This window comes from Lithobates pipiens, unplaced genomic scaffold (assembly GCF_037356315.1).
Source record: "Lithobates pipiens isolate NorthernLeopardFrog02 unplaced genomic scaffold, aLitPip1_a1.2 Scaffold_10, whole genome shotgun sequence".
In the NCBI taxonomy this organism is placed as follows: Eukaryota; Metazoa; Chordata; class Amphibia; order Anura; family Ranidae; genus Lithobates; species Lithobates pipiens.
The window spans coordinates 51,427,774-51,443,879 of record NW_027507686.1 but is presented as its reverse complement, the minus strand read 5'-3'; the positions used below and the strand labels follow the sequence as shown (position 1 = coordinate 51,443,879).

Sequence of the window (16,106 nt, the reverse complement as noted above, 5' to 3'; positions counted from 1 at the left end):
AGACTGGGAATGAAGGTTTCCTAGGAGGCCAAAGTTTAAGGCAGGCCTTCTGAAACTGTACAGCAAGGGGATTATGTGCCCACTTGACTCCAGTCAGAGCAGATAGGGCTGACACTTGGACTTTTAAGGTGCTGGATCCAAGACCTTTCTGTAGGCCTGACTGCAAAAACTCCAGAACTTGTGATACTGGTGGAGAGGATGAGTCCCAGCCTTGCTGTTGAGCAAAGGTAACAAACTTTTCCCAGACCCTTCTGTAGGTGCTGTTGGTGGCAGGCCTCCTGGCCTGGAGCAATGTATCCACTACCCTCTGGGAGCAGCCCTGATATAGCTATCTAGCCCTCTCAGCCTCCATGCCGTTAGATGTAGCTTCTCCAGGTTCGGGTGAAGTAACTGGCCTTGAGAGAGCAAGTCTGCTGATAACGGGAGAGGAAGTGGATCTGCCATGTTCAGCTGTAGGAGGGTAGTGAACCATGGCCTCCTCGGCCAAAAGGGGATCACAGCCACTACCAGTGCCACCGACCTCTTGAGCCTCAGAAGGAAACTCGCTATGAGGGGAGTCGGAGGGAAGATGTAGCCAAGACAAAAGTTCCAGGGGTGTCGGAGGCAATCTGTTCCCTCCGCTGAAGGAAAAGGAATTCTTGACAAGAACCTCTGCCACTTTGTGTTTGCTGGTGTAGCAGCAAGGTCTATGTCCGGTGGGCCCCAGGTCTGATATATGAGGGTGAAGGCTTGGGAACTCAGAGACCACACGTTGTTGGAAATAAAGCTTCTGCTGAGTGAGTCGGCCAGGGGATTCTCGAAGCCCGGGACGTAAGCTGCTCTCAAATCCAGCAGGTTCAGCTGCGCCAACTCCATCACAGGGCAGACTTCCTGCATCATGGAGGAGCTTATGGTGCCCCCCTGCCTGTTGATGTAGGCGACAGCCACTCTGTTGTCCATTCTTAGGAGGACTTTCTCCCCCCCCAAGTTAGTGCTGAAGGTCAGGAGGGCTTGAAAGGCTGCCTTCATTTCCAGCACATTTGAGACAGAGTCCTGAGCCCTGAATGGCCAGCGGCCTTGAGCCGCATGATGTGAATAGTGTGCCCCCATCCCACCAAGCTGGCGTTTGATGTTACTGTTTCTTGCAAAGGGGTGACTATATGTTTGCATCTTTTCAGGTTGCAGGGCCGAGTTCAACATCGTAGTGATTGTTTGACCTCCTCTGAGATGAAGATCGGTTGGGACATGGACGTGCCATTCCACTGGCGCAGAAAAGAGATTTGGAGGGATCTCGAGTTCCACTGCGCCCATTGGACCATCGGGATGGTCACTGACAGAGAGCCTAGGAGACTGAGGCATGCTCTGGCCAGTAGAGATGTGGCTAAGATCGATTTCCTCACCCTCTGGATCAAGAGGGAAATATTCTCTGGTGGCAGTTCTACTGTGTTTGTCCAGGTATCCAGTTCGGCCCCCAGGAAGACTATCCTCTGGGTGGGCTGGGTATTGCTCTTTTCCCAGTTTATTAGCCACCCCAATCCCTGCAGCATGGAGACTAGGATTTTCCGGTGCTGTATAAGGGACTCCTGGCTGTTTGAGAGGAGGAGGAGGATTTCGTCTAGGTAGTGGTGGACTTTTAGTCCTTTCTCCCTCAAAGACGCAATCACTGGTAATAGGACCTTCGTGAATGTTCTGGGGGCAGTAGAGATCCTGAAAGGGAGACTTTGGAACTGGAAGTGACACTGATTTACTGAGAACCGAAGGAATTTCTGGAATGCGGCATGGATAGGGATATGCAGGTAGGCATCCTGGAAGTCTATGGAAAGCATCTAGTCTCCCAGATTTATAGCTTGGAGGATCGACTGCAGGCTTTCCATTTTGAATGACTCTACTAGGATGGAACGGTTGAGATTTTTTAGGTCCGAGACCGGACGCAGATCCCCTGATTTTTTTCTTGACCAGGAATAACGGGGAATAGAACCCCTCGCCTCTCTGTGATAGAGGTACCTTCACTATCTCCCACTTTTGGAGAAGGCCCTGGACGTACTTGATTAACAACATCCTTTTTTTCCCGAGATGGTGGAAGATTGGTTTGGCAAAAATGATCCCTTGGGGGGCGTCCCCTGAATGACCATCTGTGCCCGAATCGGACGGTAGCCACCGTCCATGGATCTTTTATCGTTTCCGCCCAGACCAGCTTGAATTTGGAGAGTCTGGCTTCCACCACTGGTGGCTGGACGGACGCACCTTCAAAAGGACTTCTGGTCACTGGACGTGGGAGTCTTGGGTCTTTGAAATTTCATGAAGGACGTCTAAGGGTTTTTCCAACTCCTTCTGTATTCTTTTGCAGGCCTGTAGGCTTTTGCATCTCTGTATCTGTCTGGGAGATTACACCTAAAAGGAGGAGGCAGCTGCTGCTTCGGCCTTTTGTCTGAGGGGATAAGCCCCGACTTTCCGCCAGTCACCTTCGAGATGGCTTCCACCCAGGAGAGGCTAGAACCTGGCTGGGGCGAAGCGGTAAGGGGGTGCCGATCCGTGCAGTCCTGGCAGGTGAGGAAAAATGAGAAAAGAATACAGAGAATACTGGGGCAGGGGCTGTCTCGCCAACTTATAGCTACAGTGGTGTGAAAAAGTGTTTGCCCCCTTCCTCATTTCCTGTTCCTTTGCATGTTTGTCACACTTAAGTGTTTCGGAACATCAAACCAATTTAAACAATAGTCAAGGACAACACAAGTAAACACAAAATGCAATTTGTAAATGAAGGTGTTTATTATTAAAGGTGAAAAAAAATCCAAACCATCATGGCCCTGTGTGAAAAAGTGATTGCCCCCTAAACCTAATAACTGGTTGGGCCACCCTTAGCAGCAACAACTGCAACCAAGCGTTTGCGATAACGTGCAATGAGGCTTTTACAGCGTCCTGGAGGAATTTTGGCCCACTCATCTTTGCAGAATTGTCCTAATTCAGTTACATTAGAGGGTTTTCGAGCATGAACGGCCTTTTTAAGGTCATACCACAACATCTCAATAGGATTCAGGTCAGGACTTTGGCTAGGCCACTCCAAAGTCTTCATTTTGTTTTTCTTCAGCCATTCGGTGGTGGACTTGCTGGTGTGTTTAGGATCATTGTCCTGCTGCAGAACCCAAGTTCGTTTCAGCTTGAGTACACGAACAGATGGTCGGACATTCTCCTTCAGGATCTCTTGGTAGACAGCAGAATTCATAGTTCCTTTTATCACGGCAAGTCTTCCAGGTCCTGAAGCAGCAAAACAGCCCCAGACCATCACACTGCCACCACCATATTTTACTGTTGGTATAATGTTCTTTTTATGAAATGCAGTGTTCCTTCTACGCCAGATATACTTGGACACACACCTTCCAAAGAGTTCCACTTTTGTCTCATCGGTCCACAGAATGTTGTCCCAAAAGTCTTGGGGATCATCAAGATGTGTTGTGGAGAAATTGAGACGAGCTTTGATGTTCTTTTTGCTCAGCAGTGGTTTTCTCCTTGGAACTCTGCCATGCAGGCCATTTTTGCCCAGTCTTTTCCTGATGGTGGAGGCATGAACGCTGACTTTAACTGAGGCAAGTGAGGCCTGCAGTTCCTTGGACGTTGTTGTGGGGTCTTTTGTGACCTCTTGGATGAGTCGTCGCTGCGCTCTTGGGGTAATTTTGGGCGGCCGGCCACTCCTGGGAAGGTTCACCACTGTTCCATGTCTTCGCCATTTGTGGATAATGGCTCTCACTGTGGTTCGCTGGATTCCCAAAGCTTTGGAAATGGCTTTATAACCCTTTCCAGACTGATAGATCTCAATTACTTTCTTTCTCAATTGTTCCTGAATTTCTTTGGGTCTCGGCATGATGTGTAGCTTTTAAGGATCTTCTGGTGGACCTTACTGTGTCAAGCAGCTCCTATTTAAGTGATGCCTTGATTGTGAACAGGTGTGGCAATAATCAGGCCTGGGTGTGGCTAGAGAAATTGAACTCAGGTGTGGACAACCACAGTTATAGTATGTTTTAACAAGGGGGGCAATCACTTTTTCACACAGGGCCATGATGGTTTGGATTTTTTTTCACCTTTAATAATAAACACCTTCATTTACAAATTGCATTTTGTGTTTACTTGTGTTGTCCTTGACTATTGTTTAAATTGGTTTGATGTTCCGAAACACTTAAGTGTGACAAACATGCAAAGGAACAGGAAATGAGGAAGGGGGCAAACACTTTTTCACACCACTGTATGTGGTCCTATCAGGTTGTGGAGGCGGAGTCACAACCCAGAGTGTATGCTGCCATGATGCGACAGGAAAGAATGGTTACTGCTAGCAGCTAAAGCCGCTAACAGTAACCATATGTAGAAAAATCCGACATGCCAGTTATACCAAAGTTGATCAATCAATCCACTTGGTTACGATCAGCCTACCCATCCCTGATGAACCGGTGAATTTTTATCCATGTATGGGCAGCTTTATAGTGGCCATAGATAGATAGAAATTTGTCTGGATCAGCAGGGACCTGCTGAATTTCAATCCATGTGTAGCCATTGCCGCTCAACAGAAGTCGATCTATTATATTATTTATATACTGAAAGCATGATATAATTAGCGACCTTTAGATCTCCAGAGATGTTCGCTCCAGCCAGGATTCCTGTAGCGGATGGGAAGAAGATGGAGAACATTCCAAAGAAGGAGCCGTCTTGTCCTCTCCAGTTTGGCACAAAGTTTTCAGCAAATATATCAACTATAGACAAAAAAGCACTGAAAATGTATACAACTGTATAAAGTATTTCTCCACCCATCAAGGTAACTATAAAAAAAAGTTAGATGAAGAAATTGATGGTACCAATATGTAGCCCGAATTTGACATAAATAGCCTAGGTTCACATTGATGCAATTTGGCATGTGATTTGACATGTCAAATCGCATGCCAAATTGGCGGCTATTGCTGGCAATGGCACCATCTGAGTTGGTGCGACGCCGCACAGACTCCCAAAGGTAATTTCTGTACTACATTTGGCGACTTTGGGTGCGATTTCAATAGACATCTGTGCAGGAACCTACACAGATGTCTCTGAAATCACCCCCGAAGTCGGACTGACATCAGGGTAGTAAATTGTGCGAGTTCAGCTGAACTCGCACAATTTCAATCCCACAGCAGTGTGAACCAGGGCTCAAAGACAATTTATGATAATCATATAAAAGGTTAACATTTGAATAATGACAAACACTTTTCCACACAGCTAGAAAATCTCTGTGACTGATGAGTAGCTGTTTGCTTTCTCTACAGAAACAACCTTAAGGCCCCTTTCCCACTGAAGCGTTTTTCAGGCACTACAGTGCTAACAATATCGCCTGTATAGCGCCTGTATAGCGCCTGAAAAAAGCAGCTCCTTTCACTCCAGTGTGAAAGCCGGAGGGCTTTCACACTGGAGCGGTGCGCTAACAGGACGGTAAAAAAAGTTCTGCTAGCAGCATCTTTGGAGCGGTGAAGGAGCGTGTGACGGAACCGATCCCACACTCTGATTGAGTGCTTCCGTCAGTATACCGCTTCCTAAGTCTGAATATAGAGATCAGATATTCCAACCGCTCACAAGCACAAAGCAAGACGACACTCGCTTAGCTGCTCAACATGGACTCCTTTATTAGAACCAAAATTCCAAGTATTTATAATACAATAGAAGACTAAAACCTAACCTAATTAGCATGAGCTAATTATCTAAATCAACACTCAGACTAGTTGACTGAGGGATAAGACTTTTCGGCTCCTAGCTCACTAACAATTCAATAAACATTACTATAAACATAAACACAGGGTTAATTAGCACAAACAACAATGTGTGAATACTCCTACAAGCCAGACTAGACTCATTTACACAACAGACAGGTGGCTGGAGTTCATGACATTAGCATCTAACAGTTTGTGACCCAACAGCATGAGGCAACACACATTATATATACAGCATTGAATCTGACTAGCACAGATTATAGTGGGGTTCTCATTCACCCTGTGCCCCTTAAAATCCAGGGCCCATAATCAGTCGGTAAGAGGCTCGCATTCAGTCCTCTCAAAAAAAAAGCCTGTGTCCCGGTTAGGTCTGTCACAGAGCGGTGTATTCACCGCTCCTAAACCGCTCCTACCCATTGAAATCAATGGGGCAGCTGCTATACTGCTGCAAAAGCGCCACTGCCGGTGGTTTTAACTCTTTTTCTGCCCCACTATCGGCCAAATAGCTCCGCAAAAACTACAGTAAAGCAGCGCCAAAAATAGCGCCGCTTTACCGCTGACGCCCGCACCGCCCCAGTGTGAAAGGGGCCTTAGTAACATATACTAACTACTGAGCATGTTTACCAAGCACACCTAGTATAAAAAAAAGGCTTTTGGAACTCAATCTCTAATCCCCTTCTTGGGCATTATCCTCTTTGAATGTTTTGGCTGATGGTGTTTTTTTAAAGTACAGTGATACCTCGGTTCACAAACTTAATTTGTGAAATGACTCTGGTCGCAAACCGAATTGGTTGTGAACTGAGGCAAATTTTCCCATAAGGTTCAATGTAAATTAGGTTAATCCGTTTTTGTTTTTTTTATATATATATATATATACAGTAAAATTAAGAAATGTATGTACAAAAAAAGGATTTTAAACATGTATTACATACGGTCTTTTACATTAAAAGAGCAGTATGTTGTTTTTTTTTTATTGCCCATTTAGGCCTCATGAAGCATGCCTTTTTAAAAAACGTGCTTTAAAGCTAGTACCGATGCCAGGAAAAAAGCGGCATTAAAAAACGCGATTTTATCCATGTTTTGCATTGGTGTCAACAATGCACGTTTAGCTGCGCTAGCTTTAAGCCGCGTTTCTCTGTCTCTATTCATAATCAATGGTTTCCTATGGGAGCCCATTGATTTGAATAGAAGTCGCACCAGAAGTCAGATCTGTGAATTTTTTTTTCACAATCTCATGCTTTCCAGCCTGGAGGAGAGATGTGGGGTCTTATTGACCCCGCATCTCTCCATAAAGAAGACCTGTCACACACCATTCCTATTACAACAATTCTAGCACTAGAACTGCTCTGTAACTCTAAACTGGTAACCTGTAAATTTTTTCAAAACATCGCCTATGGAGATTTTAAGTACCGAAGTTTGGCGCCATTCCATGGGTGTGCACAATTTTAAAGCGTGACATGTTAGGTATCTATTTACTCTACGTAACATCATCTTTCACATTATACAAAAAAATTGGGCTAACATATGTTACTGTTTGGTTATTTTTTAATTCATGAAACCGTTTGGAAAATGATTGCGCAAATACCGTGCAAGATAAAAAGTTGCAATGACCGCTATGTTATTCCCTAGGGCAGTGATGGCGAACCTTGGCACCCCAGATGTTTTGGAACTACATTTCCCATGATGCTCCACTACAATGCAAGGTACCAGAGCATCATGGGAAATGTAGTTCCAAAACATCTGGAGTGCCAAGGTTCGCCATCACTGCCCTAGGGTGTCTGCTAAAAAACATATATAATGTTTGGCGGTTCGGAGTAATTTTCTAGCAAAAAAAAAAAGAGGATTCTTACATGTAGGAGAGAAGTGCCAGAATAGGCCCGGTATTTAAGTGGTCACCCCACATGTTGAGGACATGTGGCTTGGTATAGTCCAGGAGGGGGTCACTCGCTCGTCCCCTCCCCCCTTCCTGACCTTCCGGGCTGTATGCTAGGATAAAGGTCTGGTATGGATCTTGGGGGGACGTCGGGAATAATATTATTAAACATGGTTGAAGGCAGGACTTCCTTGCTGACATTATCCCACATAACATTACTATCACGTTGCTATATAATAATTAGCACAAAGCAGCACTGCAATTCTATACTGATATGAAAATATGATCCTGCGACTGTCCCATCTCTCACCTCGATAGCTGAAAAAGCCCTTTGCCTTCTTTTCTTCTGTGGCAGGAATGAACGTCCCTACTATGTAGTTTACAAATGAGATCATGATGACAATGAAAAAAAGTACCTGTGCCTGGAGAATAAGAACATGGAAATAAATCATACTAATAAGGGGGTGTGTTAAGTGATAGTATTATTACACCTTATTTCTTTGCAGGGTGACAAGCACACTAAAGGAAAACTGGTAATATTACGAGATGAAGACAGGTATGTCACACTAGTAGCTGCCATTTCAGTGCCATTTTAGCATACAGTGCCTTGAAAAGATATTCATAACCCTTGAAATTTTCCACATTTTGTCATGTTACAACCAAAAACTTAAATGTATTTTATTGGGATTTTTATGTGATAAACTAACACAAAGTGGTACATAATTGTGAAGTGGAAGGAAAATGATAAAAGATTTTCAACATTTTTTACAAATAAATATCTGAAAAGTGTGGCGTGCATTTGTATTCAGCCCCCCTGAGTCAATACTTAGTAGAACCCCCTTTCCTTGCAATTAAAGCTGCAAGTTTTTTTGAGGATGTCTCTACCAGCTTTACACAGAAAGTGAAATTTTTGCCCATTCTTCTTTGAAAAATAGCTCAAGCTCCTGTCAGATTGGATGGAGAGTATCTGTAAACAGCAATTTTCAAGTTTTGCAACAGATTCTCAATTGGATTTAGGTCTGGACTTTGACTGGGTCATTCTAGCACATGAATATGTTTTGATCTAAACCATTCCATTGTAGCTGCTGGAAGGCGGACCTTCAGCCCTAGTCTCAAGTCTTTTGCAGACTCGAACAAGTTTTCTTCTAAGATTTCCCCGTATTTGGCTCCGTCCATCTTCCCATCAACTCTGACCATCTTCCCTGCCCCTGCTGAAGAAAAGCATCCCCACAACATGATGCTGCCACCATCATGTTTCACAGTGGGTATGGTGTGTTCAGGGTGATGTGCAGTGTTAGTTTTCTGCCACAGATAGGGGGTTATTTACTAAAGGCAAAACCACTTTGCACTACAAGTGCACTTGGAAGTGCAGTCGATGTAGATCGGAGGGGGACATGCAAGGAAAATAAAAAAGCATTTTAGATTGCACATGATTGGATGATAAAATCCGCAGTGCTTCCCCTCATTTCAGATCTTCCCTTTAGATCTACAGCGACTGCACTTCCAAGTGTACTTTCAGTGCACTTGTAGTGCAAAGTGGATTTGCCTTTAGTAAATAACCCCCATAGCGTTTTGCTTTCAGGCCAAAAAGTGCAATTTTGGTCTCATCTGACCAGAGCACCTTCTTCCACATGTTTGCTGTGTCCCCCACATGGCTTCTCGCAAACTGCAAACAGGACTTCATATGGCTTTCTTCTTGCCACTCTTCCATAGAGGCCAGATTTGTGGAGAGCATGACTAATAGTTGTCCTGTGGACAGATTCTCCCACCTGAGCTGTGGATCTCTGCAGCTCCTCCAGAGTTATCATGGGCCTCTTGGCTGCTTATGGCTCTCCTTGCCCGGCCTGTCAGTTTGGGTGGACGGCCATGTCTTGGTAGGTTTGCAGTTGTACCATACTTTTTACATTTTCGGATGATGGATTGAACAGTGCTCCGTGAGATATTCAAAGCGTGGAATATTTTTTTATAACCTAACCCTGCTTTAAGCTTTACAACTTTATCCCTGACCTGTCTGGTGTGTTCCTTGGCCTTCATGATGCTGTTTGTTCAATAAGGTTCTCTAACAAACATCTGAGGGCTTCACATAACAGCTGTATTTATATTGTGATTAAATTATACACAGGAGGACTCTATTTACTATTTAGACTTCTGAAGGCAATTGGTTCCACTAGATTTTAGTTAGGGGTATCAGAGTAAAGGGGGCTGAATACAAATGCATGACACACTTTTCAGATCTTTATTTGTAAAAAAAATATTGAAAACCATTTATCATTTTTCTTCTACTTCACAATTATTTGCCTATTGTGTTGGTCTATCAAATAAACCCCAATAAAATACATTTACGTTTTTGGTTGTAACATGACAAAATGTGGAAAATTTCAAGGGGTATGAATACTTTATCAAGGCACTGTATGTCAAGCCAAAAACATTTTAGTTGATTTTAGTTATTGACATCTAGGCTTCATATAGTGTAATTTGCCCTTACTTCCTAATCTGCTGAAAATGATTCCACCAGACAGGAATTGAGGTATAAATCGGCAACAAGGACACAGAACAAAAATACAAATCTGACAGAGGTTCTAGTCTTCCTCCAACCTTAGTAAAGAAAAGTGATTTTTCAGACTGTTTCCCTGTTGAAGTGTTCCTCTCAACATATCATGAAGTGAGGTTAATTCTCGCTAACAGAGCTCCAAATAGCAGTAAAAAAAAACAGACAAGGACTCTTACCCACTCCAAAACTGAGAAAAAGGTTTTGGGTGGACACTAATTAGGATTATTTTACAATATATATTGGTTTGTCTGAAGCCATATAATATCAGACATATAAGGTGTTCCATTTCAAGAAATTAAGAGTTACCCGGTAGAAAGAAAACTCAACTCCATCAAAACAGACATGTAGGCAGGTGCAGTCTGTTCTCTCCCCTGCAGGTGGCACTCAACTGCAGCAGCAGTGCAGAGAGAGAGGAAGTCAAGAGCAACACAGAGTCACTGGGGAAGCGACCCGGTTGGATGCTGGCCGCCCATGTGACTCTGGTGGCACTCTTAGGCCTGGCAGAGTCTATTTAAGACCCTGGCTCCTGGGTTTGGCAGGCATTCAGCACCTGGATAGTGTAGGGACAGGTTACAAATCTGTCAGGGACAGTATTATGGGTAGGGAAAGATTCCAGACAAGGAGAGAAAGCTAAGGATACCACCACTCTCCTTGGACACCTTCCCAGTTGAGCTGGGACCAGCCAGGCCGCTTTCCGCCCTCCAGAAAGATGCTGTCAGTTTGGCTGAAACTTGCTCCGCTACACGCTGTTGGCATCCTTGAGTGTTCCTGGTTGGGCCTCCTTCCACCAGGCTCGTTGTGAACTGTTTTCCATTTACTTCAATACAAGTTCCATTAATTGCACCTGGACTGAGTGTGTGTTATTGCCACCACAACACACTGCACCCACCCACCCACAGGCATTTCATCCCTTCTGTATTCCCTACAGCAATATATGGAGAATTGGCAGAATAATACTACAACCTTGTCTTTAAGTAGAATTCTAGAAAAAACTTCTCCTAGTTTTGGATAAGCTTCACACTTCCTGGCCTGATGATCACTACCACCACGAGAGCAAGAAAAATCATTTTTCAAGACAGAGCATGAGACATAACCACAATTTTAAACCTAAAAGAAATCCCCCAACGTATATCTAGTGTGGTGTATTTAACTCACTTCCTGCCCCGATGATAGCGGTGCCACCCAGAGAGAAGATCTCTCCAATGGAAAGAAGACGGTAATAGTAATACAGGGGAAAAGGTTATAATCACTTTTTAGGATTTTGTTGCTGTCTGCACACCTATTAGGTAAATTCCAATCTCTTCTTGTCCTATTTACAGCACTCAATAGTACAGAAGTGAAGGGTAATGGTTAAAATTTAGACCCAAACAGTAATAAACATACTAATTAATATTATAATATCATATATATTTTATCAGTACAGGGGGTTTGTTCTTAAGTTGAATCTGTTTGTAAGTCGGAACAGGTAAATTTTTTTAAGTGTTGCTCCAGCCAAAAAATAAATTTTTAAGCTTTTTGGATAACATAGAGAAGGGTTATCACCCCTGTAACATTTGTTTAGCTGTCTGTGCCCCTGTACAGAAGATTTCACCTCACTTTCTGTCCCAATGATAATTGGATTTTGAAAATTTTGGGAGACACCTTTTTCCCATATTAACTCTAAGCCCCTGTACACATGGTCGGAAATTCCGAAAGGAAAAGGTCAGATCGGACTATGTTGTCGGATAATCCGACCATGTGTGGGCTACATCGGACTTTTTCCGTCGGAATGTCCGACCAACAAAGTTTGAGAGCTGGATATAAAATTTTCCGACAACATGATCCAATCGGTCTTTGTCCGATCGTTTGTAGAGAATTCCGATCGGACAAAGTGCCACGCATGCTCAGATCAAATTACGAGACCAAAGCTATTGGCTACTAGCTGCAACGTAGTCCCGTCGCAACGAACGTCATCACATTCTGAACGATCGGATTTTCCGACAACTTTGTCTGACCGTGTGTATGCAACACCAGTTTCGTACAAAATCTACAAAAATTGTTGTCGGAATGTCCGACCGTGTGTAGAAGGGCCTACAGGACAGAATTTCCCTTCCTAGAGGTAGATTTCCTCTTACTTCCTGTTATCTCCCTCCGTTTGTAAGTAGGAGTCGTTTGTAAGTCGGATGTTTGTAAGTAGGGGACCCCCTGTACTGCGTATTATGACTTAATAATTTTTTCCCCCCTATTCCTAATAAGATTTTGTGCTGTTATATACAATTGATAGGACTCCTATTAGTTTAATTGCAGCTCTGCTGAAAGGGGTCCCCTAGTGCCACCGAAAAGCTGTTTTTTAAGAAAATGTGTGATGAATAATCAATTTTTGGACTATAAAGAAAATGTGCTCCAAGGACCTAACCACAGCCCTGTACAGTAGGGAGCTGCCTAGTAAAAACATACCCAGCTGGGATATTCAATCAGAACCAGGAATCCAGTGTTCACTTTTCCATCTAATGTACCTCAAAATAAACACCTATCTATCCCTTCCCCAATCTTTTCAAAACTAAAACAATTGTTTTGGCTGGAGTTATTTCTTAAATTCAATCTGAAATGACCTGGAAGCAAGCAGACCAGCAAAGGTACCTGTTTCTACCTCGTCGACATTTCCTGCCTCGCTGATCCAACACTGCACTACCATAAAAGCCTCAAATTCTATCATTATCCCTAGGATAAGCTAGCACTGGTTTGTTTGTGCATTGCTCCTCCACTCTTCTTTATTGCCGAAACCTAACTCCTTGTTTCACCGGAGCATTTTAGGATAGAAAGTGGATGTAATGTACATTCAGCCATTCCCTGATGTCTATAGACAAATTAAGGCCTTGAGCATTGTTTTTATGTGTTTTACCTGTGCGGAAACACAGGGTCAGTACATTTCAATTAACTTTAATGGAGAGGTGTAGAAGACAGTTCAGAGGTCGGTTTGACCTTCCTGCCATTGTGTTTCTTCCGTTGCATTCATTTCTATTGAAGTGTGTTTGGATGGCAGAAAAAAGCAGGTCAAACACAGATTTTTTTCATTTGAACACGGCTGAGTTTGAATGTGTGGCTACACAAGCACTAGTCGTCATACACTGGAATTCTAGTCCAAAGACATGTATAATGGCCTACAGTATAAAACTGACCATTCACTATTAGAATTTAATTGGGAATTTTTTGTTTTAAGAACGTTTGTTCAAATTTCTAGTCATTAGTGGGGTCACATCGACCTTCGTTTTCGACTGCAGTGATGACAATAGGAGAATTTTTCTCAAACTCTCTAACAGTGAATATGGTATTCCTTTGGGAAAAGTATATTTACTCCAAAATCAAATGTTAAAGCAAATGTTTTTAAAGCCCTTTCTATCAACACTCATCATGTCATTGAATGTACTGATGAGATTTTTTGCCTTGAATGCTCATATGGAGGTTCCCCCCATCCAATTCGCACTAGCAGGAGATTGTGACCGGCTCTCTACGGAGCCGGTTCACATATCTCCGCAGCGGCTCCGATGTGATTTGCACAAGAACTCAATGCGTTCTTTTGGTCCGTTTCAGGTCCGAATTTAGCCAAAAATTCAGGCTCAAATCTGAAACGGTGAACGTGGACGCACCGCACCCTTGCTGTGAGCCACATGAGGATCATATGTGAACGCAGCCTTACTAGAAGCTCAAAGGATTCATTAATTTAGGCTGGGTTCACACTGTTGCAAATTGGATGCGGATTTCCCCCCATCCAATTCGCATAGCAGGAGATTGTGACCGGCTCTCTATGGAACCGGTTCACACAAGTCTGCAGTAGCTCTGGTGCAAATCGTACAGGAGTTCTGTGGGTCTTTTGGTCCATTTCAGGCCTGAATTTAACCAAAAATTCAGGCTGAATCAGACCTGAAACAGTGAATGGGGACGCACTGGACTCCTGCTGTGAGCCGGAGAGTACTGCAGTGTGAACCCAGCCTTAGTGACTGCTTCAAACAGCGTTAGCAGGGTCAGAAATAAAGCTGGTCATACCCGGTTTGAATGTCCGCTGGTTCAGCAGGAGCCGGCCAAGATTGGAACCGTTATTGGCAAAGCAGAATGTACCAAGTCGATCAATCGATCAAATTGGGTACAACCAGCCTGCCGGATTCTCTTGCATTTATCTCTAGCAGCGGCTATAGCTGCTAGCAATAATCACTGTCTTCTCCTGGCAGAGATGGCTTCCCCGCTGGAAGAAGACAATGTATTCCCCTGTCAGCACTGTCTTTGTTGATGTGGGAATTGTGCAAATTTCATTGCTGCAACCCATGATGGCAGTATCATCAATGTGTGTTTTGTTTAGTTGTCTTCTGGATGAGCCATATTGGATGGAGATGTAAATTACTATAGATTAAATGTAATGAATGTTTATATATCAATGTCATTGATGTATTTTATTTCTAGTTGTTTAATTTGTGGCACCTATGCTTTGCTTTACTGTTGAATAAATACAATGCTTCTGTTAAAACAAGTATTTGCAAGACACCTGCTGACAATTATGCAGGAAAAAAATGCTATACATTGGCTATATATTAATTAACATTGCATCATTTTTTGTTACCTTTGCCTCCCACTCCATACCAGCCAGAGAGATTCCTAGAAGTGCCACAACAGTAATGATGCCAATGATTCGGATGTCATTAGTTGGGTCCACAATGGTTGCATCATAATCCTGTAATGGTGAAATTCTGAGTATTATGTACAACTGTAAGTACTACTTGTGCATTATCATTTATTTCAGGCTCATTGTCTTACCCGCAACAGATCTCGCACAGTCTCTGCAAAGCCAACTGTGTGCATGGCAACAGCCACAGCGTTTGCGAATGCAAATATCAGGCCAATAGATCCTCCTAACTCAGGTCCCAGGCTTCTAGAGATAAGGAAATAGGTGCCACCTAAATTGTATAAAATATATTTAAAGTTGAAAATAGTATTCTGACAATTTACTTTAAAGTCTGAGTCCACCCAGAACTGATATACAGTTGTGACTGGACAATGTGGGCATCCCCCACTTGTACTTATTTGCTGCAGGGGTTAAAAAGAACTAAAGAGAAACTTATAACAATTAACCTTCATCAATGAAATCATGGTAAACAGAACAATTGGGTGGGTACATGATACATCTAAAACCTCATACACACAATCGGACTTTGTACAAACTTTCCCGTGGACTTTTGCACAAAGGGCGTTGGCCGTAAATTTGTATTGCATACACACGATCTGACTTTTTATGCAACAAACACGAACGTAGTGACGTTTCAACGTACTGACGGCGCTACTCTTTGGTCAACTTCTGTATTGTTGTCTGATCTTTTGCCTTGGTTCTGAGCATACGTGTTTGTACTCTGTACAAAAGTCCGATGGTTTTGTGTACACACAATCGGACTTTGCTCCATCGGACTTATGTTGTCAAAAAGTTTGTCTGTTCGCACAGCCAACAAAATTCAGATGAAAACATAAAAAGTTTGTCCAATGGAGTGTACACACGGTCGGATGTTGCCTTAAAACAGCTAATTTGCATGTTTGTTTTCTAAAAGTGTGATCATGTGTACGGGTCTTTATAGAAAAAAAAAGCAAAACACCAAAAAAAAATATCTTTTTTGCAGGGGTAGAGGGGTGAAGAAAACCAGGAAGACCCAAAAAAAGCGGTTTAGAGAAAAAATGTTTTTTCCTTTTAAAATGATGGAGGAAAATAAGAATCAACAGAAAATAAAGGAAGGAAATCCAAAGGGTTGTAAGATTGTGGAGCAGCGAATCCCTTGCTCGCTCCAAAGTGGCGTTTCTCTCCTCCTATCATCCTCATTGTACTACCTATCTTCATGTTAAAGAATTCCTCATTGCTATTAGTTTTGCCAAAACCAAATTCTAACATGCAACAGCAGCACAAGAACAGCAAGAACAGATTGTCAGGGGAACTAATAAAAGCCCCAATTGAATTCTCAAATTAAATAAA

The 16,106-nt window shown here is 43.1% G+C and overlaps 1 protein-coding gene across 1 annotated transcript in view; it reads right to left on the bottom strand.

Annotated features, from left to right (window-relative positions):
* Window positions 1-16,106, bottom strand: part of SLC12A3 (solute carrier family 12 member 3) — a 95,823-nt gene that overhangs the window by 58,389 nt on the left and 21,328 nt on the right. The window contains exons 6-9 of the mRNA XM_077454731.1: window positions 14,909-15,048; window positions 14,715-14,825; window positions 7,883-7,994; window positions 4,585-4,715 (exon numbers count right to left, since the gene is read on the bottom strand). Of these exons, the coding sequence (XP_077310857.1) occupies window positions 4,585-4,715; window positions 7,883-7,994; window positions 14,715-14,825; window positions 14,909-15,048 (494 nt within the window). The remainder of the gene's footprint in view (window positions 1-4,584; window positions 4,716-7,882; window positions 7,995-14,714; window positions 14,826-14,908; window positions 15,049-16,106) is intronic.